At 47.5% G+C, this 26,993-nt stretch overlaps 1 protein-coding gene across 1 annotated transcript in view; it reads left to right on the forward strand.

Moving 5' to 3' along the window:
• The window catches only part of ACO2 (aconitase 2), a 347,285-nt gene that overhangs the window by 94,305 nt on the left and 225,987 nt on the right, over nt 1–26,993 (forward strand). Inside the window, exon 7 of the mRNA XM_069231254.1 lies at nt 15,945–16,049. Within this exon, the coding sequence (XP_069087355.1) occupies nt 15,945–16,049 (105 nt within the window). The remainder of the gene's footprint in view (nt 1–15,944; nt 16,050–26,993) is intronic.

A 26,993-nucleotide genomic window follows, 5' to 3' on the forward strand; every position in this document is an offset into this window, starting at 1 on the left:
TACCATGCTCATGCATTGGTACCCTCACCTATGGTATAGTGCACCCTGCCTTAGGGCTGTAAGGCCTGCTAGAGGGGTGTCTTACCTATACTGCATAGGCAGTGAGAGGCTGGCATGGCACCCTGAGGGGAGTGCCATGTCGACTTACTCGTTTTGTCCTCACTAGCACACACAAGCTGGCAAGCAGTGTGTCTGTGCTGAGTGAGAGGTCTCCAGGGTGGCATAAGACATGCTGCAGCCCTTAGAGACCTTCCTTGGCATCAGGGCCCTTGGTACTAGAAGTACCAGTTACAAGGGACTTATCTGGATGCCAGGATCTGCCAATTGTGGATACAAAAGTACAGGTTAGGGAAAGAACACTGGTGCTGGGGCCTGGTTAGCAGGCCTCAGCACACTTTCAATTGTAAACATAGCATCAGCAAAGGCAAAAAGTCAGGGGGCAACCATGCCAAGGAGGCATTTCCTTACACAACCCCCCCCCCAAACGAAAGAGGATGAGACTAACCTTTCCCAAGAGAGTCTTCATTTTCTAAGTGGAAGAACCTGGAAAGGCCATCTGCATTGGCATGGGCAGTCCCAGGTCTGTGTTCCACTATAAAGTCCATTCCCTGTAGGGAGATGGACCACCTCAACAGTTTAGGATTTTCACCTTTCATTTGCATCAGCCATTTGAGAGGTCTGTGGTCAGTTTGAACTAGGAAGTGAGTCCCAAAGAGGTATGGTCTCAGCTTCTTCAGGGACCAAACCACAGCAAAGGCCTCCCTCTCAATGGCACTCCAACGCTGCTCCCTGGGGAGTAACCTCCTGCTAATGAAAGCAACAGGCTGGTCAAGGCCATCATCATTTGTTTGGGACAAAACTGCCCCTATCCCATGTTCAGAGGGATCAGTCTGCACAATGAACTGCTTAGAATAATCTGGAGCTTTGAGAACTGGTGCTGAGCACATTGCTTGTTTCAGGGTGTCAAAGGCCTGTTGGCATTCCACAGTCCAGTTCACTTTCTTGGGCATTTTCTTGGAGGTGAGTTCAGTGAGGGCTGTCACAATGGATCCATATCCCTTCACAAACCTCCTGTAGTACCCAGTCAAGCCAAGGAATGCCCTGACTTGAGTCTGGGTTTTTGGAGCTACCCAGTCCAGAATAGTCTGGATCTTGGGTTGGAGTGGCTGAACTTGGCCTCCACCTACAAGGTGGCCCAAGTAAACCACAGTTCCCTGCCCTATCTGGCATTTGGATGCCTTGATAGAGAGGCCTGCAGATTGCAGAGCCTTCAAAACCTTCTTCAGGTGGACCAGGTGATCCTGCCAGGTGGAGCTAAAGACAGCAATATCATCAAGATAAGCTGTGCTAAAGGACTCCAAGCCAGCAAGGACTTGATTCACCAACCTTTGGAAGGTGGCAGGGGCATTCTTTAAACCAAAGGGCATAACAGTAAACTGATAATGCCCATCAGGTGTGGAGAATGCTGTTTTCTCTTTTGCTCCAGGTGCCATTTTTATTTGCCAGTACCCTGCTGTCAAGTCAAAGGTACTTAAGAATTTGGCAGCACCTAATTTGTCTATGAGCTCATCAGCTCTTGGAATTGGATGAGCATCTGTCTTGGTGACAGAATTGAGCCCTCTGTAGTCCACACAAAACCTCATCTCTTTCTTTCCATCTTTGGTGTGAGGTTTGGGGACTAAGACCACTGGGCTAGCCCAGGGGCTGTCAGAGCGCTCAATTACTCCCAATTCCAGCATCTTGTGGACTTCCACCTTGATGCTTTCCTTAACATGGTCAGACTGTCTAAAGATTTTGTTCTTGACAGGCATGCTGTCTCCTGTGTCCACATCATGGGTACACAGGTGTGTCTGACCAGGGGTTAAGGAGAAGAGTTCAGGAAACTGTTGTAGGACTCTCCTACAATCAACTTGCTGTTGGCCAGAGAGGGTGTCTGAGTAGATCACTCCATCTACTGTGCCATCTTTTGGGTCTGATGACAGAAGATCAGGGAGAGGTTCACTCTCTGCCTCCTGATCCTCATCTGTTACCATCAACAGATTGACATCAGCCCTGTCATGGAAGAGCTTAAGGCGGTTCACATGGATCACCCTCTTGGGGCTCCTGCTTGTGCCCAGGTCCACCAGGTAGGTGACCTGACTCTTCCTTTCTAGTACTGGGTAAGGGCCACTCCATTTGTCCTGGAGTGCCCTGGGAGCCACAGGCTCCAGAACCCAGACTTTCTGCCCTGGTTGGAACTCAACCAGTGCAGCCTTTTGGTCATACCAAAACTTCTGGAGCTGTTGGCTGGCCTCAAGGTTTTTGGTTGCCTTTTCCATGTACTCTGCCATTCTAGAGCGAAGGCCAAGTACATAGTCCACTATGTCTTGTTTTGGCTCATGGAGAGGTCTCTCCCAGCCTTCTTTAACAAGAGCAAGTGGTCCCCTTACAGGATGACCAAACAGAAGTTCAAAGGGTGAGAATCCTACTCCCTTCTGTGGCACCTCTCTGTAAGCGAAAAGCAGACATGGCAAGAGGACATCCCATCTCCTTTTGAGCTTTTCTGGGAGCCCCATGATCATGCCTTTTAATGTCTTGTTGAATCTCTCAACCAAGCCATTAGTTTGTGGATGGTATGGTGTAGTGAATTTATAAGTCACTCCACACTCATTCCACATGTGCTTTAGGTATGCTGACATGAAGTTGGCACCTCTGTCAGACACCACCTCCTTAGGGAAACCCACTCTGGTAAAGATACCAATGAGGGCCTTGGCTACTGCAGGGGCAGTAGTCGACCTAAGGGGAATAGCTTCAGGATACCTGGTAGCATGATCCACTACTACCAGGATATACATATTTCCTGAGGCTGTGGGAGGTTCTAGTGGACCAACTATGTCCACACCCACTCTTTCAAAGGGAACCCCCACCACTGGAAGTGGAATGAGGGGGGCCTTTGGATGCCCACCTGTCTTACCACTGGCTTGACAGGTGGGGCAGGAGAGGCAAAACTCCTTAACCATGTTGGACATATTGGGCCAGTAGAAGTGGTTGACTAACCTCTCCCACGTCTTGGTTTGTCCCAAATGTCCAGCAAGGGGAATGTCATGGGCCAATGTTAGGATGAACTTCCTGAACAGCTGAGGCACTACCACTCTCCTAGTGGCACCAGGTTTGGGGTCTCTGGCCTCAGTGTACAGGAGTCCATCTTCCCAATAGACCCTATGCGTTCCATTTTTCTTGCCTTTGGACTCTTCAGCAGCTTGCTGCCTAAGGCCTTCAAGAGAGGGACAGGTTTCTTGTCCCTTACACAGCTCCTCCCTTGAGGGTCCCCCTGGGCCTAAGAGCTCAACCTGATAAGGTTCAAGCTCCAAAGGCTCAGTTCCCTCAGAGGGCAGAACTTCTTCCTGAGAAGAGAGGTTCCCTTTCTTTTGCTGTGTTGTAGTTGGTTTCCCAACTGACTTTCCTGTTCTCTTGGTAGGCTGGGCCATTCTTCCAGACTCCAGCTCTACTTGTTCACCCTGTGCCTTGCATTGTGCTCTTGTTTTCACACACACCAGTTCAGGGATACCCAGCATTGCTGCATGGGTTTTTAGTTCTACCTCAGCCCATGCTGAGGACTCCAGGTCATTTCCAAGCAGACAGTCCACTGGGATATTTGAGGAGACCACCACCTGTTTCAGGCCATTGACCCCTCCCCATTCTAAAGTAACCATTGCCATGGGATGTACTTTTCTCTGATTGTCAGCGTTGGTGACTGTGTAAGTTTTTCCAGTCAGGTATTGGCCAGGGGAAACCAGTTTCTCTGTCCCCATGGTGACGCTGGCACCTGTATCCCTCAGGCCCTCTATTCTAGTCCCATTAATTAAGAGTTGCTGTCTGTATTTTTGCATGTTAGGCGGCCAGACAGCTAGTGTGGCTAAATCCACCCCACCCTCAGAAACTAGAGTAGCTTCAGTGTGGACCCTGATTTGCTCTGGGCACACTGTTGATCCCACTTGGAGACTAGCCATACCAGTGTTACCTGGATGGGAGTTTGGAGTGGAACCTTTCTTGGGACAGGCCTTGTCTCCAGTTTGGTGTCCATGCTGTTTACAGCTATGACACCAGGCCTTTTTGGGATCAAAGTTTTTACCCTTGTACCCATTGTTTTGTGAAGAGGCTCTGGGCCCACCCTCCTGTGCAGGTTTTTGGGGGCCTGTAGAAGACTCTTTACTATTTTTAGTTTTGGTTGTCTCATCACCCTTCCCCTGGGGAGTCTTTGTGACCCCTTTCTTTTGGTCACCCCCTGTTGAAGTCTTGGACACCCTTGTCTTGACCCAATGGTCCGCCTTCTTTCCCAATTCTTGGGGAGAAATTGGTCCTAGGTCTACCAGATGCTGATGCAGTTTATCATTGAAACAATTACTTAACAGGTGTTCTTTCACAAATAAATTGTACAGCCCATCATAATTACTTACACCACTGCCTTGAATCCAACCATCTAGTGTTTTCACTGAGTAGTCAACAAAGTCAACCCAGGTCTGGCTCGAGGATTTTTGAGCCCCCCTGAATCTAATCCTGTACTCCTCAGTGGAGAATCCAAAGCCCTCAATCAGGGTACCCTTCATGAGGTCATAAGATTCTGCATCTTTTCCAGAGAGTGTGAGGAGTCTATCCCTACACTTTCCAGTGAACATTTCCCAAAGGAGAGCACCCCAGTGAGATCTGTTCACTTTTCTGGTTACACAAGCCCTCTCAAAAGCTGTGAACCACTTGGTGATGTCATCACCATCTTCAAATTTTGTCACAATCCCTTTGGGGATTTTTAACATGTCAGGAGAATCTCTGACCCTATTTATATTGCTGCCACCATTGATGGGTCCTAGGCCCATCTCTTGTCTTTCCCTTTCTATGGCTAGGAGCTGTCTCTCTAAAGCCAATCTTTTGGCCATCCTGGCTAACAGGAGGTCATCTTCACTGAGAGCATCCTCAGTGATTTCAGAAATGTGGGACCCTCCTGTGAGGGACTCACTATTTCTGACTAACACAGTTGGAGACAGGACTTGAGGGGTCCTGTTCTCCCTATTTAGGACTGGAGGAGGGACATTGGCCTCCAAGTCACTAATTTCTTCCTCTGTGAGGTCATCAGAGGGGTTGGCTTTTTCAAACTCTGCCAACAGCTCCTGGAGCTGAATTTTGGTAGGTCTGGAGCCAATGGTTATTTTTTTGATATTACAGAGAGACCTTAGCTCCCTCATCTTAAGATGGAGGTAAGGTGTGGTGTCGAGTTCCACCACATTCATCTCTGTATCAGACATTATTTTGCTAAGAGTTGGAAGACTTTTTAAAGAATCTAAAACTGTTTCTAGAATCTAATTTCAAACTTTTAACAAACTTTTAAACTCTAAAGGACAATGCTAAACAGGGACTTAACACACAAGGCCCTAGCAGGACTTTTAAGAATTTAGAAAAATTTCAAATTGCAAAAATGAATTTCTAATGACAATTTTGGAATTTGTCGTGTGATCAGGTATTGGCTGAGTAGTCCAGCAAATGCAAAGTCTTGTACCCCACCGCTGATCCACCAATGTAGGACTTTGGCTCTGTATGTGCTATTTCAAAGTAAGGAATAGCATGCACAGAGTCCAAGGGTTCCCCTTAGAGGTAAAATAGTGGTAAAAATAGATAATACTAATGCTCTATTTTGTGGTAGTGTGGTCGAGCAGTAGGCTTATCCAAGGAGTAGTGTTAAGCATTTGTTGTACATACACATAGACAATAAATGAGGTACACACACACTCAGAGACAAATCCAGCCAATAGGTTTTTATATAGAAAAATATCTTTTCTTAGTTTATTTTAAGAACCACAGGTTCAAATTCTACATGTAATATCTCATTCGAAAGGTATTGCAGGTAAGTACTTTAGGAACTTCAAATCATAAAAATTGCATGTATACTTTACAAGTTATTGACAAATAGCTGTTTTAAAAGTGGACACTTAGTGCAATTTTCACAGTTCCTGGGGGAGGTAAGTTTTTGTTAGTTTTACCAGGTAAGTAAGACACTTACAGGGTTCAGTTCTTGGTCCAAGGTAGCCCACCGTTGGGGGTTCAGAGCAACCCCAAAGTCACCACACCAGCAGCTCAGGGCCGGTCAGGTGCAGAGTTCAAAGTGGTGCCCAAAACACATAGGCTAGAATGGAGAGAAGGGGGTGCCCCGGTTCCGGTCTGCTTGCAGGTAAGTACCCGCGTCTTCGTAGGGCAGACCAGGGGGGTTTTGTAGGGCACCGGGGGGGGACACAAGCCCACACAGAAATTTCACCCTCAGCAGCGCGGGGGCGGCCGGGTGCAGTATAGAAACAGGCGTCGGGTTCGCAATGTTAGTCTATGAGAGATCTCTTCAGCGCTGTAGGCAGGCAAGGGGGGGGTTCCTCGGGGAAACCTCCACTTGGACAAGGGAGAGGGACTCCTGGGGGTCACTTCTCCAGTGAAAGTCCGGTCCTTCAGGTCCTGGGGGCTGCGGGTGCAGGGTCTCTCCCAGGCGTCGGGACTTTGGATTCAAAGAGTCGCGGTCAGGGGAAGCCTCGGGATTCCCTCTGCAGACGGCGCTGTGGGGGCTCAGGGGGGACAGGTTTTGGTACTCACAGTATCAGAGTAGTCCTGGGGTCCCTCCTGAGGTGTTGGATCTCCACCAGCCGAGTCGGGGTCGCCGGGTGCAGTGTTGCAAGTCTCACGCTTCTTGCGGGGAGCTTGCAGGGTTCTTTCAAAGCTGCTGGAAACAAAGTTGCAGCCTTTCTTGGAGCAGGTCCGCTGTCCTCGGGAGTTTCTTGTCTTTTCGAAGCAGGGGCAGTCCTCAGAGGATGTCGAGGTCGCTGGTCCCTTTGGAAGGCGTCGCTGGAGCAGGATCTTTGGAAGGCAGGAGACAGGCCGGTGAGTTTCTGGAGCCAAGGCAGTTGTCGTCTTCTGGTCTTCCTCTGCAGGGGTTTTCAGCTAGGCAGTCCTTCTTCTTGTAGTTGCAGGAATCTAATTTTCTAGGGTTCAGGGTAGCCCTTAAATACTGAATTTAAGGGCGTGTTTAGGTCTGGGGGGTTAGTAGCCAATGGCTACTAGCCCTGAGGGTGGGTACACCCTCTTTGTGCCTCCTCCCAAGGGGAGGGGGTCACAATCCTAACCCTATTGGGGGAATCCTCCATCTGCAAGATGGAGGATTTCTAAAAGTTAGTCACTTCAGCTCAGGACACCTTAGGGGCTGTCCTGACTGGCCAGTGACTCCTCCTTGTTTTTCTCATTATTTTCTCCGGCCTTGCCGCCAAAAGTGGGGCCTGGCCGGAGGGGGCGGGCAACTCCACTAGCTGGAGTGTCCTGCTGGGTTGGCACAAAGGAGGTGAGCCTTTGAGGCTCACCGCCAGGTGTGACAATTCCTGCCTGGGGGAGGTGTTAGCATCTCCACCCAGTGCAGGCTTTGTTACTGGCCTCAGAGTGACAAAGGCACTCTCCCCATGGGGCCAGCAACATGTCTCGGTTTGTGGCAGGCTGCTAAAACTAGTCAGCCTACACAGATAGTCGGTTAAGTTTCAGGGGGCACCTCTAAGGTGCCCTCTGGGGTGTATTTTACAATAAAATGTACACTGGCATCAGTGTGCATTTATTGTGCTGAGAAGTTTGATACCAAACTTCCCAGTTTTCAGTGGAGCCATTATGGTGCTGTGGAGTTCGTGTTTGACAGACTCCCAGACCATATACTCTTATGGCTACCCTGCACTTACAATGTCTAAGGTTTTGTTTAGACACTGTAGGGGTACCATGCTCATGCATTGGTACCCTCACCTATGGTATAGTGCACCCTGCCTTAGGGCTGTAAGGCCTGCTAGAGGGGTGTCTTACCTATACTGCATAGGCAGTGAGAGGCTGGCATGGCACCCTGAGGGGAGTGCCATGTCGACTTACTCGTTTTGTCCTCACTAGCACACACAAGCTGGCAAGCAGTGTCTGTGCTGAGTGAGAGGTCTCCAGGGTGGCATAAGACATGCTGCAGCCCTTAGAGACCTTCCTTGGCATCAGGGCCCTTGGTACTAGAAGTACCAGTTACAAGGGACTTATCTGGATGCCAGGATCTGCCAATTGTGGATACAAAAGTACAGGTTAGGGAAAGAACACTGGTGCTGGGGCCTGGTTAGCAGGCCTCAGCACACTTTCAATTGTAAACATAGCATCAGCAAAGGCAAAAAGTCAGGGGGCAACCATGCCAAGGAGGCATTTCCTTACTGTCAGCACATCAGTTGACCGGAAGTGACATTGTGCGTGCAGGTTGCAGGGAAGTGGCCTCTCTACTCCAAGGGAGATGCTGGCTGGTTGGCAGCTCTTCGAGGCTTTTGGGAGATTCACAGCTGCATTACAAGTCAAGCCAAGGCGATTATCCGGGCAGTAGCAGGAAGGCAGGCTTTCGTGCCAAAAGTCCAGGCTGGTTCACAGTTCTCACATTGGTTGGCCCGTGTCCCCCTTCAGTCAGATGAATCGAAGTTCCTGGTGTAAGTGGGGCACCTAAATCATCAATTTAGGGGTGTTTAGGGGAGTGTAGGGTAGTAGCCAGTGGGCTACATATCCTGGGGTGACTACTCTCTCTATATGACTAATTCATGTGAGGAGTGGGCATAATCCTGTCCCAGAATTCGTAATTTCGCTAAAAAGAAGATAGTGGAACCCTTTCTTCGGCCTAGCTCATCAGGCTGTGCCCACGAAGTGGTTTGACTAGCCTGGTAGTGCACCATGCATCCTCACAAAGCTAATTACCTGCCTGCCCTTGTGCCAAATGAGCCTCAGGGCTGGGGGTGGCTTCTTCCAGGTCTCGAAGAAGCAGGGTTGCATATCAAAGGCGGCAGGGACTTTGTATGCAGATGTTCGATGGCATCTGTCGCTGTAGATACGCATGTTCTGCAATAGCTCGCCATCTGGTGTTGGGCCGGAGTGTTACAAGTTGTTTTTCTTCGAAGAAGTCTTTCGAGTCACGGGACCGAGTGACTCCTCCTTTTGTCTCCATTGCGCATGGGCGTCGACTCCATCCTCGATTGTTTTTTTTCCGCCATCGGGTTCGGACGTGTTCCTGTCGCTCCGAGTTTCGGAACAGAAAAAATAGTTAATTTCGGAAGATTTTCGTCGGTATTGTTGCGTTCGGGATCGGCATACTTACATTCAACACCGCATCGAAGATCGAAGAGCTCCGGTGCCCTTCGGGGTAATTTTTCGATCCTCCGTCGGGGCCTGGTCGGCCCGACCGCGTGCTGAAGAACGCCGATGGAACGGACCCCGTTCCGTTTCTGCCCCAAATGCCACAATAAATACCCCTACACAGACCAACACTTGGTCTGCAACCTGTGCCTGTCACCTGAGCACAGTGAAGACACCTGCGAGGCCTGTCGTGCGTTCCGGTCCCGAAAAACACTCCGAGACCGTCGAGCCAGAAGACTTCAAATGGCGTCCGCACCGACAGCCCGACGGGAGTTCGAGGAACAGGAAGAGGAAGGTACCTTCTCGATCCAAGACTCAGACTCCGAAGGATTCGACGATACACAAACCGTGAGTAAGACGTCGAAAACCACACAAAGAAACATTTACAAGGCCCAGGGGACGCCACTGCCACCAGGCCATGGCTCAACCCATAAAATCGGTGACCGACCGTCGGCACCGAAAAAGGCCCAAACAGTGCCGAGATCGTCCGACTCCGGTCGAGACACCGGCACGCAGCCTTCTCGGGACCGAGAAAGTGCTGGAGACAAGCCTCGACACCGAGATGCCGGTGTGGACACGGCTCGACGCCGAGACAGCGGCACCGAAACAGATCGACGCCGAGAGGTTTCGGCCCCGAAAAAGAAAAAAGTCACCTCGGAGCCGAAAAAACACGCAGACACAGTTTCGACGCCGAAACAAACTGCAAGCGACCCAGCTTCAGGCTCTTATACAGAAGAGCACTCGCTAACCTCCCAAATGCAGAAGCATAGGTTTGAGGAAGAGCTACAAGCAACTGATGCGGACCATACGCAAAAGCGTATCTTCATTCAGCAGGGGACAGGAAAAATAAGCACCCTTCCCCCCATTAGGAGAAAGAGAAGGTTGGAGTTCCAGACGGAACAAGCACCACAACCAAAAGTGGTGAAAAGAGTTACACCACCACCCTCTCCTCCGCCCGTGATTAACGTTTCACCAGCACAAACGCCATCACACTCCCCAGCTCACACCACCATGAGCCAGGGTGACCAAGACCAGGACGCATGGGACCTATACGACGCCCCAGTGTCAGATAACAGCCCAGAGGCATACCCTACAAAACCATCTCCACCAGAAGACAGCACCGCGTACTCAGGTGGTGGCTAGAGCAGCACAATTTCACAACGTAAGCCTCCACTCAGAACAGGTCGAGGATGATTTCCTGTTCAACACACTCTCCTCCACCCACAGCTCCTACCAAAGCCTGCCTATGCTCCCTGGTATGCTCCGGCACGCAAAAGACATATTTAAGGACCCGGTCAAAAGTAGGGCAATCACACCAAGGGTGGAAAAAAAGTATAAGCCGCCTCCTACAGACCCGGCTTTCATCACAACACAGCTGCCACCAGACTCTGTTGTTGTAGGAGCAGCTAGGAAAAGGGCCAACTCTCACACATCTGGAGATGCACCACCCCCAGATAAAGAAAGCCGCAAGTTTGATGCAGCTGGTAAAAGAGTCGCAGCACAAGCTGCAAACCAGTGGCGCATCGCGAACTCCCAGGCACTACTTGCGCGCTATGACAGAGCCCACTGGGACGAGATGCAACATCTCATTGAACATCTGCCCAAAGACTTCCAAAATAGGGCAAAACAAGTGGTTGAGGAGGGACAGGCCATCTCCAACAACCAGATCCGCTCCTCCATGGACGCTGCAGATACAGCTGCACGGACAATTAATACATCTGTAACTATCAGAAGGCATGCATGGCTCCGAACGTCTGGATTTAAACCAGAGATTCAACAAGCAGTTCTCAATATGCCTTTTAATGAAAAAGAACTGTTCGGTCCAGAAGTGGACACAGCGATTGAGAAACTCAAAAAAGATACGGACACTGCCAAAGCCATGGGCGCACTCTACTCCCCGCAGAGCAGAGGGAATTACAGCTCATTCCGTAAAACGCCCTTTCGAGGGGGGTTTCGGGGTCAAAGCACACAAGCCAGCACCTCACAAGCCACACCGTCCAGTTACCAAGGACAGTATAGAGGAGGTTTTCGGGGACAATATAGAGGAGGGCAATTCCCTAGAAATAGAGGAAGATTCCAAAGCCCCAAAACCCCTACTACTAAACAGTGACTCACATGTCACTCACCCCCTCCACACAACACCAGTGGGGGGACGAATAGGTCATTATTACAGAGCATGGGAGAAAATCACTACAGACACTTGGGTTCTAGCAATTATCCAACATGGTTACTGCATAGAATTTCTACAGTTCCCTCCAAACATACCACCAAAAGCACAAAATTTAACAACACACCATTCCAATCTCCTAGAGATAGAAGTGCAGGCACTATTGCAAAAGAATGCAATCGAATTAGTGCCAAACACACAAATAAACACAGGAGTTTACTCACTGTACTTTCTGATACCAAAGAAGGACAAAACACTGAGACCAATCCTAGACCTCAGAGTAGTCAACACTTTCATCAAATCAGACCACTTCCACATGGTCACACTACAAGAAGTATTGCCATTGCTAAAGCTGCACGACTACATGGCAACTTTAGACCTCAAGGATGCTTATTTCCATATACCAATTCACCCATCGCACAGGAAATACCTAAGGTTTGTATTCAAAGGAATACATTACCAATTCAAGGTACTGCCTTTCGGATTAACAACCGCACCAAGAGTCTTTACCAAATGTCTAGCGGTAGTCGCTGCACACATCAGAAGGCAGCAAATACATGTGTTCCCATATCTAGACGACTGGCTAATCAAGGCCCATTCGTTAATAGAGTGCTCAAATCACACAAATCATATCATACAAACCCTCTTCAAACTAGGGTTCACCGTCAATTTCACAAAATCCAAGATTCGGCCACGCAAGGTACAACAATACCTGGGAGCCATAATAGACACATCAAAAGGAGTAGCCACTCCAAGTCCACAAAGAATTCAAAATTTCAACACCATCATACAACGCATGTATCCAACACAAAAGATACAAGCAAAGATGGTATTACAACTCCTAGGCATGATGTCATCATGCATAGCCATTGTCCCAAACGCAAGACTGCACATGAGGCCCTTACAACAATGCCTAGCATCACAGTGGTCTCAAGCACAGGGTCACCTTCTAGATCTGGTGTTAATAGACCGCCAAACTTACCTCTCGCTTCTGTGGTGGAACAACATAAATTTAAACAAGGGGCGGCCTTTTCAAGACCCAGTGCCACAATACGTAATAACAACAGATGCTTCCATGACAGGGTGGGGAGCACACCTCGATCAACACAGCATACAAGGACAATGGAACGTACATCAAACAAAACTGCATATCAATCACCTAGAACTTCTTGCAGTTTTTCAAGCACTAAAAGCTTTCCAACCAATAATAGTTCACAAATACATTCTCGTCAAAACAGACAACATGACAACAATGTATTATCTAAACAAGCAGGGAGGGACGCACTCCACGCAGTTAAGCATGTTAGCACAAAAAATTTGGCATTGGGCAATTCACAACCAAATTCGCCTAATTGCACAGTTTATACCAGGGATACAAAATCAACTCGCAGACAATCTCTCTCGAGATCACCAACAGGTCCACGAATGGGAAATTCACCCCCAAATACTGAACACTTATTTCAAACTCTGGGGAACACCTCAGATAGACTTGTTTGCGACAAGGGAGAACGCAAAATGCCAAAACTTCGCATCCAGATACCCACACAAACAATCCCAAGGCAATGCCCTATGGATGAACTGGTCAGGGATATTTGCTTACGCTTTTCCTCCTCTCCCTCTCCTTCCTTACCTGGTAAACAAACTCAGTCAAAGCAAACTCAAACTCATATTGATAGCACCAACTTGGGCAAGGCAACCCTGGTACACAACGCTGCTAGACCTATCAGTGGTACCCTGCATCAAATTGCCCAACAGGCCAGATCTGTTGACACAGCACAACCAAAAGATCAGACACCCAGATCCAGCATCGCTGAATCTAGCAATCTGGCTCCTGAAATCCTAGAATTCGGGCACTTACAACTTACCCAAGAATGTATGGAAGTCATAAAACAAGCAAGAAGGCCATCCACCAGGCACTGCTATGCAAGTAAATGGAAGAGGTTTGTTTGCTACTGCCATATTAATCAAATACAACCATTACACACAACTCCAGAACATGTAGTGGGTTACTTGCTTCACTTACAAAAATCTAACCTAGCTTTCTCTTCCATTAAGATTCACCTTGCAGCAATATCTGCATACCTGCAGACTACCTATTCAACTTCCCTATATAAAATACCAGTCATTAAAGCATTCATGGAGGGCCTTAGGAGAATTATACCACCAAGAACACTACCTGTTCCTTCATGGAACCTAAATGTTGTCCTAACTAGACTTATGGGTCCACCTTTTGAACCCATGCACTCCTGCGACATACAGTTCCTAACCTGGAAGGTGGCATTTCTCATCGCCATTACTTCCCTGAGAAGAGTAAGCGAGATTCAGGCGTTTACTATACAGGAACCTTTTATACAACTACACAAAAATAAAGTCGTCCTAAGGACCAATCCTAAATTTTTGCCAAAGGTTATTTCACCGTTCCATCTAAATCAAACAGTGGAACTTCCGGTGTTCTTTCCACAGCCAGATACCGTAGCTGAAAGGGCACTACATACATTAGATGTCAAAAGAGCATTAATGTATTACATTGACAGAACAAAGAACATCAGAAAGACTAAACAACTCTTTATTGCATTTCAAAAACCTCATGCAGGAAACCCAATTTCAAAACAAGGTATAGCCAGATGGATAGTTAAATGCATCCAAATCTGCTACCTTAAAGCTAAACGACAGCTGCCCATTACACCAAGGGCACACTCAACCAGAAAGAAAGGTGCTACCATGGCCTTTCTAGGAAACATCCCAATGCAAGAAATATGTAAGGCAGCCACATGGTCTACGCCTCACACATTCACCAAGCACTACTGTGTAGACGTGTTATCCGCACAACAAGCCACAGTAGGTCAAGCTGTATTAAGGACATTATTTCAGACTACTTCCACTCCTACAGGCTGATCCACCGCTTTTGGGGAAATAACTGCTTACTAGTCTATTGCAGAACATGCGTATCTACAGCGACAGATGCCATCGAACTGAAAATGTCACTTACCCAGTGTACATCTGTTCGTGGCATCAGTCGCAGTAGATTCGCATGTGCCCACCCGCCTCCCCGGGAGCCTGTAGCAGTTTGGAAGTTACCTTCAATTATTTATATATGTATCATCTCAACCTTAAATAAGTGCATACTTAGTCACTCCATTGCATGGGCACTATTACTACAATTCAACTCCTACCTCACCCTCTGCGGGGAAAAACAATCGAGGATGGAGTCGACGCCCATGCGCAATGGAGACAAAAGGAGGAGTCACTCGGTCCCGTGACTCGAAAGACTTCTTCGAAGAAAAACAACTTGTAACACTCCGGCCCAACACCAGATGGCGAGCTATTGCAGAACATGCGAATCTACTGCGACTGATGCCACGAACAGATGTACACTGGGTAAGTGACATTTTCATTACTAGCCATACTGCTGGAGGAGGCGATAACACCCTCCTCTGGAGCAGGCCTAGTTTCTCGCCTCAGAGCGCGGGCTCTCACCTTCAGGGGGTCAAAAACCTGTCTGAGTTGGCAGATTGATAGATACCAGTCAGCCAGCACACTGAGGGGCAGATGTACGACCATTTTGTTTTGCGACTCGCAATTTGTGTTTTTTTGTGAATCGCATATTGTCGCACAACAAAATGTACAACAATGTCAACCGCACTGCCTGTGATTTGCAAATGGGATGTAAGAGACCTGCCTCATTGATATTCATGAGGCAAGTCGCAATTTGCAACCCATTAGGGAATGGCCTCATTCACAGGGATGGTGGCTTGCTGGGCTTAGCAGACCACCGTGTCTGACTGCTTTTTAAATAAAGCAGTTTTTTTAAATGCAGCCCGTTTTGCTTGAAGGAAAACAGGATGCATTTAAAAAAATAAAAAAATGTAAACGTTTGTTTCATTTTTTAGGAGTAAGAAGTGGTCTGTTGCCCATTGCCTGCTCTGGAAAAAAAGTTGGTGCCCCCACATTCTATTGGAAGTGTCCCTTGGGGACCCCTTCCTGTTTGCGAATGGGTTAGCACCAATTTGAAACTGGTGGTAACTGCTATGGTTGTGCGAACTCATTCACAGTCACAAAACAATCATACATAAGTCGCAGTTAGGAAGGGACGTCCTTGGAACGCTTTACATATATTAGATGCAGTGATTTGGGACATGGCACACAATGAATGTGCCATTGTGTGTTTTCACTCATGGCTTGCACCATGGCAGTATGCAATGGCAGGCTGTGTACAATTAGTAGGGGTGTGGGGGGGAGGCATGAAGTTTCTTAAGGTGGCGCAATACATGCTGCAGTCCTTAGGGACCCTCTTTAGTACGCAGACCTTAGGCACCGGGAGTACAATTCACTAGGGATGTACAAAGCTACTAAAGTGAGTGCCAATTGTACCCAGACCTTTTACCTTGTTTTAGGGAATGAGTACTTGCACTGGGGGCCTGGTTAGCAGGAACCCAGTGCGCCTTAAGTCGAGAAGCTGCAGTGGTAAAAAGTAAGGGGTGCCCATGCCAAAAGGGTCACTTTCCTACACCGACCACCTCTGATGCAGGGCATGCTGACAGGATTTAATGGTTATTCCTCTGAAAGTGCAATTTTTTCTGTGCTCCTCATTTAGGTATGGCAACAATCTGCAACATGGGAGCTGAGATTGGAGCAACTACTTCAGTCTTCCCTTACAATCACCGCATGAAGAAATACCTGGACAAGACAGGAAGGAGTGGTGAGTGTAACTGGATCTAAGAGTGCTGTATTCTGTAACTGGGGTAATCCCATATCCACTAGTGTCACTTGTCTAAAAAGGTGCATGTTTAATGTGGTCCTCATTGTCATAACTGAGTCGCACTTTGTGAATGGTTGTAATGTCTTATATTTAGATGACCAATCGCAGCCTTTTGCAGAATTGTGCAGTTGGATACCTTTCTAAGTATGTTTGCTAGTGTACAATCACTATTTTTCAAACTTGCAGCAACAATTGTAATTGTATCTGAAGCACACATACCTAACTAAATAATAGAAGATATACCTTAAGTAATCATTATTCTGAAGCCTGCTTTGCCTGTTACCTCTGTTACAATTTGGATAGATTATTTTGCTTCTGTAGACTTGGTATTCTCTAGCTCTCCAGGTTTCCCCTGTAACAATTGTTTCACTGCCTATGATACTGGCCCTTGCTGGTGTGGAAATTCTTCAGTTTTCTGTAGGCACTTGTAAAAATGTACCTCAAGCGACTCCAATAGCTCGCGTCACGGTTAGCCACTCAGGTGTAAACTGCCTTTCTGCATTGTGGGATCCTCATTGATGATCATGAACATTAGAATAATTCTCAGTTGCATGTGTGGACCCCCTGGAGCACTTAATATGCATTAATTGACCATGGAAACATGGGAACTTTTTCATTGTCCATATGTCATGCTATATGAAAAACACCCTGTTTGTAAAAGTCTACTCAATTCAGATTGCTCCAAGACAGGCGAAGAAAATGTTCAAAACAGCTCAGTTAAATACACTGCATCATTTGAAATAGAACAGCAATATTCTGTGATACATTGTACTGTCATTTGCCTCTGTCAGTTCTGTTTTGTGGCTCATATGAAAAATATCTGGGCACACATCAAGGTTTCTCCACACATTCACAGCTTCTCCTCAATGTTTTTGATACCCTCTTTTAAGTCAACATGATTTTCATGTTTCTGCATTTTTTACTTCGTTTTCCTGTCACTAGACAGTCGCTGTAAAGTACTCTATATATGGCACAAAGAAGGTGGCCTCAGACCCACAGTGTTTGTGGTGTGGCTACCATTGTCGCATTTCTCTATTTAAAAAAAAGTGAATGCTGCCTAATGTCAAAAAGGACTTTGAAAGACAAAGAAAGGAATACGATTGAACGGAAGTTGGATGAAACAATTACTAAAGAAGACCTGGCAAACAAGAGCGTTGAAGTCATCAACCGATCTTATTCCCAATAAGTCATAGCCTCAAAAACACTCCCCCAGAATGAGATTTTAGGGGTGGAAAAGTTAGAATGAAACATGGCCATTACCATTGTTCCTGAAGCCATTCGATGTCAAGGATCTCCACGTTGAGGGCCTCTGTTCCGACATGCTTGTTGTTAAGGCAAGGTTCATCACTGGCAAAGTATCCCGCAACACGCAGATTCTCGATTGACCCTGAGGCACTAAAGAGTCTCTTGGAGGTCGAAAGACCAGTCAGCATCACAAATGCCGTTGTAGATGTCGGAACAAGATGTTCGGTGGCATGTGTAGCTGCAGATACACGTGCTTTGCATAGTCCGCCGTCTGGTGTTGGGTCGGAGTGTTACAAGTTGTTTTTCTTCGAAGAAGTCTTTTCGAGTCACGAGACTGAGGGACTCCTCCTCCTTTGGTTCCATTGCGCATGGGCGTCGACTCCATGTTAGATTGTTTTTTTTCCGCCATCGGGTTCGGACGTGTTCCTTTTCGCTCCGTGGTTCGGGTCGGAAAGTTAGTCAGAATCAACGGAAAATTCGTCGGTATTGTTTCGTTCGGTATCGAGTTAGAGTCGACACCGAATCCAGAAGAGCTCCGGTAGCCCTTCGGGGTAATTTCGATCCCCCGTCGGGGCCTGGTCGGCCCGACCGCGTGCAACATCGAGACTGATGGAACGGACCCCGTTCCGATTCTGTCCTAAATGCCACAGTAAATATCCCTATACAGACCAACATTTGGTCTGTAACTTGTGCCTGTCACCTGAGCACAAAGAAGAGACGTGTGAGGCCTGTCGAGCGTTTCGGTCGAGGAAAACGCTCCGAGACCGAAGAGCCAGAAAGTTACAGATGGCGTCCACGCCGACAGGACAACAAAGGTTCGAGGAAGAGGGAGAAGAAGCATTCTCCATCCACGAATCAGATTCCGAAGAATTCGACGTCGAAGAAACCGTGAGTAAGACGTCGAAACAAACATCACAGGGAAAAACAAAGCCCAGGGGACGCCACTGCCAACAGGCCATAAAGTAGGTGACCGTCCATCGGCACCGAAGAAGGGCGAGACGGTGCCGAGATCGTCCGACTCAGGTCGAGACACAGGCACGCAGCAATCTCGGGACTGAGAAAGTGCCGCAGAAAAGGGTCGGCACAGAGACAGCGGCACTGAAGCTGCGCGGCACAGAGATAGCAGCACCGAAGATGGTCGACACCGAGAAGGTGCGACGCCGAAAAAGAGGAAAATCTCGTCGGAGCCGAAAATAACAAAAGGCACGGTTTCGGTGCCAAAACGCCCAGCAACCGAACCGAAAGCCAGTTCCTATTCAGAGGAACAATCACTGTCCTCCCAACTACAAAAACACCGATTTGAGGAGGAATTAAAAGAAACAGACGTAGATCACACGCAAAAGCGGATCTTTATACAAAGTGGGACAGGGAGATCAGCACACTTCCCCCAATCAGAAGGAAAAGAAAACTAGATTTCCAAAACCAAGACAAGACACCACAAGCAAAAGTGGTAAAGAAGGTAACTCACCACCCTCTCCACCACCAACAACTCATATATCACCGGCACAGACTCCGCCACAATCACCAGCTCATACCACCATGAGCCAAGATGATCAGGACGCATGGGATCTCTAGGACGCTCCAGTATCCGACAATAGCCCTGAGTAGTACCCCACTAAGCCCTCACCGCCTGAGGACAGTACGGCATATGCACAGGTGGTAGCTAGGGCAGCAGAGTTTCATAATGTATCGCTGCACTCGGAGCCTATCGAGGATGACTTCCTCTTTAACACCCTGTCATCCACCCATAGCAATTATCAAAGCCTTCCTATGCTCCCGGGGATGCTAAGGCACGCTAAACAAATTTTTAAGGAGCCAGTGAAAAGCAGAGCAATAACTCCAAGGGTGGAGAAGAAATACAAGGCACCGCCCACAGACCCTGCTTTTATTACATCACAACTGACACCAGATTCAGTTGTCGTAGGAGCAGCTCGTAAAAGAGCCAACTCACACACATCAGGCGACGCACCACCTCCTGACAAGAAGAGCCGCAAGTTTGATGCAGCGGGGAAAAGGGTTGCAGCACAAGCTGCAAATCAATGGCGCATCGCCAACTCGCAGGCACTCCTAGCGCGATATGATAGAGCCCATTGGGATGAGATGCAGGATCTCACACCTCCCAAAAGAATTCCAAAAACGGGCAAAACAAGTGGTTGAAGAGGGACAGAACATTTCCAACAACCAAATCCGTTCTTCTATGGATGCAGCAGATACAGCTGCAAGAACAATAAATACAATAAATACTGCTGTAACAATAAGGAGGCACGCATGGCTGCGCACATCCGGCTTCAAACCCGAGATACAGCAGGCAGTGCTTAATATGCCGTTCAATGAACAACAATTGTTTGGCTCAGAAGTGGACACTGCAATTGAAAAATTGAAGAAAGACACTGATACAGCTAAAGCCATGGGTACACTCTATTCCCCGCAGGGCAGAGGCACATTTGGCACATTTCGTAAACCACTTTCAGAGGAGGGTTTCGAGGTCAAGCCACACAAGCCAGCACCTCACAAACAACACCGCCTACCTACCAGGGACAATACCAAAGGGGAGGCTTTCGAGGCCAATACAAAGGGGGCCAATTCCCAAGAAACCGGGGAAAATTTCAAGGTCCGAAAACCCCTCAAAACAAGCAGTGACTCACAGGTCACTCAACCCCTTCACACAACACCAGTGGGGGGAAGACTAAGCCAGTTCTACAAATCTTGGGAGGAAATAGCAACAGACACTTGGGTCTTAGCAATTATCCAACATGGTTATTGCATAGAATTTCTCCAACTCCCTCCAAACGTCCCACCGAAAACACACAATATGTCAAAACAGCATTTAGACCTTCTAGGACTAGAAGTTCAGGCATTACTGCAAAAAGACGCAATAGAATTAGTACCAGGTCCACAAAAGAACACAGGAGTTTACTCACTGTACTTTCTAATACCCAACAAAGACAAAACTCTAAGACCAATATTAGATATCAGAACACTAAACACCTACATCAAATCAGACCACTTTCTCATGGTGACATTACAAGACGTAATCCCACTGCTGAAACAGCAAGACTACATGACAACATTAGATCTAAAAGATGCGTATTTCCATATACCGATACATCCCTCGCACAGGAAATACCTAAGGTTCGTATTCAAAGGAATACACTACCAATTCAAAGTGTTGCCATTCGGAATAACAACAGCGCCAAGAGTCTTTACAAAGTGTCTAGCGGTAGTAGCTGCACACATCAGGAGGCAGCAAATACACGTGTTCCCGTACCTAGACGATTGGCTAATCAAGACCAACTCGCTAACAAAGTGTTCACACCACACAGATTGTTATACAAACCCTTTACAAGCTGGGTTTCTCCATCAACTATGCAAAGTCACACCTTGTGCCGTGTCAAACACAGCAATACTTAGGAGCGACAATCAACACAACAAAAGGGATAGCCACTCCAAGTCCACAAAGGGTTCAAAATTTTCACAAGGTGATACAAGCCATGTATCCAAATCAAAAGATACATGCAAAAATTGTATTAAAACTCCTAGGCATGATGTCCTCATGCATAGCCATTGTCCCAAACGCAAGATTGCACATGCGGCCCTTACAACAGTGCCTAGCATCACAATGGTCACATGCACAGGGTCAACTTCTAGATCTGGTGTTGATAGACCGCCAAACATACATCTCGCTTCTATGGTGGAACAGTACAAATTTAAACAAAGGGCGGCCTTTCCAAGACCCAGTGCCACAATACGTGATAACAACAGATGCTTCCATGACATGGTGGGGAGCACACCTCAATCAACACAGCATCCAAGCACAATGGGACGTACATCAAAGAAAGTTACATATAAATCACCTAGAACTGTTAGCAGTATTTCTAGCATTGAAAGCATTCCAACCCATGATAACCCACAAATACATTCTTGTCAAAACAGACAACATGACGACAATGTATTATTTAAACAAACAGGGGGGGACACACTCGACACAGTTGTCTCCTAACACAAAAAATATGGCATTGGGCAATTCACAACCACATTCGACTAATAGCACAATTTTTTCCAGGGATCCAGAACCAGCTAGCAGACAATCTCTCTCGGGATCACCAACAGGTCCACGAATGGGAAATTCACCCCCAAATCCTGAACAATTACTTCCAAATTTGGGGAACACCTCAAATAGATCTATTTGCAACAAAAGAAAACGCAAAATGCCAAAAAACTTTGCATCCAGGTACCCACACCGGCAATCCCAAGGCAATGCTCTATGGATGAATTGGTCAGGGATATTTGCGTACGCTTTTCCCCCTCTCCCTCTCCTTCCATATCTGGTAAACAGATTGAGTCAAAACAAACTCAAACTCATACTGATAGCACCAACATGGGCAAGACAACCTTGGTATACCACACTACTAGACCTGTCAGTAGTACCTCATGTCAAACTACCCAACAGGCCAGATCTGTTAACACAACACAAACAACAGATCAGGCATCCAAACCCTGCATCGCTGAATCTAGCGATTTGGCTCCTGAAATCCTAGAATTTGGACACTTAGGACTCACTCAAGAGTGTATGGAGGTCATAAAACAAGCTAGAAAACCTTCCACTAGACACTGCTATGCAAGTAAATGGAAAAGATCTGTTTGTTACTGTCATAATAATCAAATTCAACCATTGCATGCATCTCCAAAAGATGTAGTAGGGTATTTACTACATTTGCAAAAGTCAAATCTAGCTTTCTCTTCCATAAAGATTCATCTCGCAGCAATATCTGCATAGCTGCAAATTACTCATTCAACTTCCCTATTTAGAATACCTGTCATAAAAGCGTTTATGGAAGGACTAAAAAGAATTATACCACCAAGGACACCACCTGTTCCTTCATGGAACCTCAATATTGTCTTAACAAGACTCATGGGCCCACCTTTCGAACCCATGCATTCTTGCGAAATGCAATACCTAACGTGGAAAGTTGCATTTCTCGTTGCCATTACATCTCTAAGAAGAGTAAGTGAAATTCAGGCGTTTACTACACAAGAACCATTTATTCAAATACACAAAAATAAGGTAGTTCTAAGAACCAACTGTAAAGAAATGGCTCCCTGTTGCAGTTACCCCCCACTTTTTGCCTGATACTGATGCTGACTTGACTGAGAAGTGTGCTGGGACCCTGCTAACCAGGCCCCAGCACCAGTGTTCCTTCACCTAAAATGTACCATTGTATCCACAATTGGCACACCCTGGCATTCAGATAAGTCCCTTGTAACTGGTACTTCTAGTACCAAGGGCCCTGATGCCAAGGAAGGTCTCTAAGGGCTGCAGCATGTCTTATGCCACCCTGGAGACCTCTCACTCAGCACAGACACCCTGCTTGCCAGCTTGTGTGTGCTAGTGAGGACAAAACGAGTAAGTCGACATGGCACTCCCCTCAGGGTGCCATGCCAGCCTCTCACTGCCTATGCCGTATAGGTAAGACACCCCTCTAGCAGGCCTTACAGCCCTAAGGCAGGGTGCACTATACCATAGGTGAGGGTACCAGTGCATGAGCATGGTACCCCTACAGTGTCTAAACAAAACCTTAGACATTGTAAGTGCAGGGTAGCCATAAGAGTATATGGTCTGGGAGTTTGTCAAGCACGAACTCCACAGCACCATAATGGCTACACTGAAAACTGGGAAGTTTGGTATCAAACTTCTCAGCACAATAAATGCACACTGATGCCAGTGTACATTTTATTGTAAAATACACCACAGAGGGCACGTTAGAGGTGCCCCCTGAAACTTAACCGACTATCTGTGTAGGCTGACTAGTTTTAGCAGCCTGCCACAAACCGAGACATGTTGCTGGCCCCATGGGGAGAGTGCCTTTGTCACTCTGAGGCCAGTAACAAAGCCTGCACTGGGTGGAGATGCTAACACCTCCCCCAGGCAGGAATTGTCACACCTGGCGGTGAGCCTCAAAGGCTCACCTCCTTTGTGCCAACCCAGCAGGACACTCCAGCTAGTGGAGTTGCCCGCCCCCTCCGGCCAGGCCCCACTTTTGGCGGCAAGGCCGGAGAAGATAATGAGAAAAACAAGGAGGAGTCACTAACCAGTCAGGACAGCCCCTAAGGTGTCCTGAGCTGAAGTGACTCTAACTTTTAGAAATCCTCCATCTTGCAGATGGAGGCTTCCCCCAATAGGGTTAGGATTGTGACCCCCTCCCCTTGGGAGGAGGCACAAAGAGGGTGTACCCACCCTCAGGGCTAGTAGCCATTGGCTACTAACCCCCCAGACCTAAACACGCCCTTAAATTTAGTATTTAAGGGCTACCCTGAACCCTAGAAAAGTAGATTCCTGCAACTACAAGAAGAAGGACTGCCCAGCTGAAAACCCCTGCAGCGGAAGACCAGAAGACGACAACTGCCTTGGCTCCAGAAACTCACCGGCCTGTCTCCTGCCTTCCAAAGATCCTGCTCCAGCGACGCCTTCCAAAGGGACCAGCGACCTCGACATCCTCTGAGGACTGCCCCTGCTTCGAAAAGACAAGAAACTCCCGAGGACAGCGGACCTGCTCCATGAAAAGCTGCAACTTTGTTTCCAGCAGCTTTAAAGAACCCTGCAAGCTCCCCGCAAGAAGCGTGAGACTTGCAACACTGCACCCGGCGACCCCGACTCGGCTGGTGGCGATCCAACACCTCAGGAGGGACCCCAGGACTACTCTGATACTGTGAGTACCAAAACCTGTCCCCCCTGAGCCCCCACAGCGCCGCCTGCAGAGGGAATCCCGAGGCTTCCCCTGACCGCGACTCTTTGAACCTAAAGTCCCGACGCCTGGGAGAGACCCTGCACCCGCAGCCCCCAGGACCTGAAGGACCGGACTTTCACTGGAGGAGTGACCCCCAGGAGTCCCTCTCCCTTGCCCAAGTGGAGGTTTCCCCGAGGAATCCCCCCCTTGCCTGCCTGCAGCGCTGAAGAGATCCCGAGATCTCTCATAGACTAACATTGCGAACCCGACGCTTGTTTCTACACTGCACCCGGCCGCCCCCGCGCCGCTGAGGGTGAAATTTCTGTGTGGGCTTGTGTCCCCCCCGGTGCCCTACAAAACCCCCCTGGTCTGCCCTCCGAAGACGCGGGTACTTACCTGCAAGCAGACCGGAACCGGGGCTCCCCCTTCTCTCCATTCTAGCCTATGTGTTTTGGGCACCACTTTGAACTCTGCACCTGACCGGCCCTGAGCTGCTGGTGTGGTGACTTTGGGGTTGCTCTGAACCCCCAACGGTGGGCTACCTTGGACCAAGAACTGAACCCTGTAAGTGTCTTACTTACCTGGTAAAACTAACAAAAACTTACCTCCCCCAGGAACTGTGAAAATTGCACTAAGTGTCCACTTTTAAAACAGCTATTTGTCAATAACTTGTAAAGTATATATGCAATTCTTATGATTTGAAGTTCCTAAAGTACTTACCTGCAATACCTTTCGAATGAGATATTACATGTAGAATTTGAACCTGTGGTTCTTAAAATAAACTAAGAAAAGATATTTTTCTATACAAAAACCTATTGGCTGGAGTTGTCTCTGAGTGTGTGTACCTCATTTATTGTCTATGTGTATGTACAACAAATGCTTAACACTACTCCTTGGATAAGCCTACTGCTCGACCACACTACCACAAAATAGAGCATTAGTATTATCTATTTTTACCACTATTTTACCTCTAAGGGGAACCCTTGGACTCTGTGCATGCTATTCCTTACTTTGAAATAGCACATACAGAGCCAACTTCCTACATTGGTGGCAGCGGTGGGATACAAGACTTTGCATTTGCTGGACTACTCAGCCAATACCTGATCACACGACAAATTCCAAAATTGTCATTAGAAATAGATTTTTGCAATTTGAAAAGTTTTCTAAATTCTTAAAAGACCTGCTAGGGCCTTGTGTTAGATCCTGTTTAGCATTTCTTTTAGAGCTTAAAAGTTTGTAAAAGTTTGAATTAGATTCTAGAACCAGTTGTAGATTCTTAAAAAGTATTCCAACTTTTAGAAGCAAAATGTCTAGCACAGATGTGACTGTGGTGGAACTCGACACCACACCTTACCTCCATCTTAAGATGAGGGAGCTAAGGTCACTCTGTAAAATAAAGAAAATAACAATGGGCCCCAAACCTACCAAAATACAGCTCCAGGAGCTTTTGGCAGAGTTTGAAAAGGCCAACCCCTCTGAGGGTGGCAACTCAGAGGAAGAGGATAGTGACTTGGAGGAAAATTCCCCCCTACCAGTCCTATCTAGGGAGAACAGGGTCCCTCAAACCCTGACTCCAAAAATAATAGTCAGAGATGCTGGTTCCCTCACAGGAGAGACCAACACCTCTGAAATCACTGAGGATAACTCCAGTGAAGATGACCCCCTGTTAGCCAGGATGGTCAAAAGATTGGCTTTGGAAAAGCAGCTCCTAGCCATAGAAAGGGAAAGAAAAGAGATGGGCCTAGGTCCCATCGATGGTGGCAGCAACTTAAATAGGGTCAGAGATTCTCCTGATATCCTAAAAATCCCCAAAGGGATTGTAACAAAATATGAAGATGGTGATGACATCACCAAATGGTTCACAGCTTTTGAGAGGGCTTGTGTAACCAGAAAAGTAAACAGATCTCACTGGGGTGCTCTCCTTTGGGAAATGTTCACTGGAAAGTGTAGGGATAGACTCCTCACACTCTCTGGAAAAGATGCAGAATCTTATGACCTCATGAAGGGTACCCTGATTGAGGGCTTTGGATTCTCCACTGAGGAGTATAGAATTAGATTCAGGGGGGCTCAAAAATCCTCGAGCCAGACCTGGGTTGATTTTGTAGACTACTCAGTAAAAACACTAGATGGTTGGTTAACTGGAAATGAAGTGTGTGACTATGTTGGGCTTTATAATTTGTTTATGAAAGAACACATTTTAAGTAACTGCTTCAATGAAAAGTTGCATCAGTATCTGGTAGACCTAGGTCCAATTTCTCCCCAAGAATTGGGAAAGAAGGCAGACCACTGGGTCAAGACTAGGGTAACCAAAACTTCCACTGGGGGTGACCAAAAGAAAGGGGTTACAAAAACTCCCCAGGAGAAAGTGGGTGACACTAGAAACAAAGAAAAAGAGTCCTCTGTAGGCCCCCAAAAACCAGAACAGGTGGGTGGGCCCCAAGACACAACCCAAAACAAAGGTGGGTACCAGGGTAAGAACTGGGATGCCACTAAGGCATGGTGCCACAACTGTAAACAGTCTGGGCACCACACCAAGGACACTTCTTGTCCCAAAAACAAACCCCAGAACAAGATTCCAGGGGTAACCAGTGTAGCCATGGGAGATGACTCCTCAGATGAGGAGGTCTTCATAGCCTTCAACTGGAAACAGGGCCCAACAGGTGAGTTGGAGATTCCAGAGGGATGTAGACACTTTCACCACCTACTGGTGAATGGAATCCCAACCACTGCCCTGAGAGACACTTGTGCCAGTCACACTATTGTGCATGACAGGCTGGTGCTCTCAAACCAGTACATCCCAGGTGAGACTGCCAGGGTAAGAGTTAGCCTAGACAGGGTCACTAAGAGGCCTGTGGCTTTAGTGCCCATAGAAGTGGGTGGCACTCTTAGCTGGAGAAGGGTAGTAGTCAGTACA

This window comes from Pleurodeles waltl, chromosome 4_2 (genome assembly GCF_031143425.1).
Source record: "Pleurodeles waltl isolate 20211129_DDA chromosome 4_2, aPleWal1.hap1.20221129, whole genome shotgun sequence".
NCBI classification, from domain to species: domain Eukaryota; kingdom Metazoa; phylum Chordata; class Amphibia; order Caudata; family Salamandridae; genus Pleurodeles; species Pleurodeles waltl.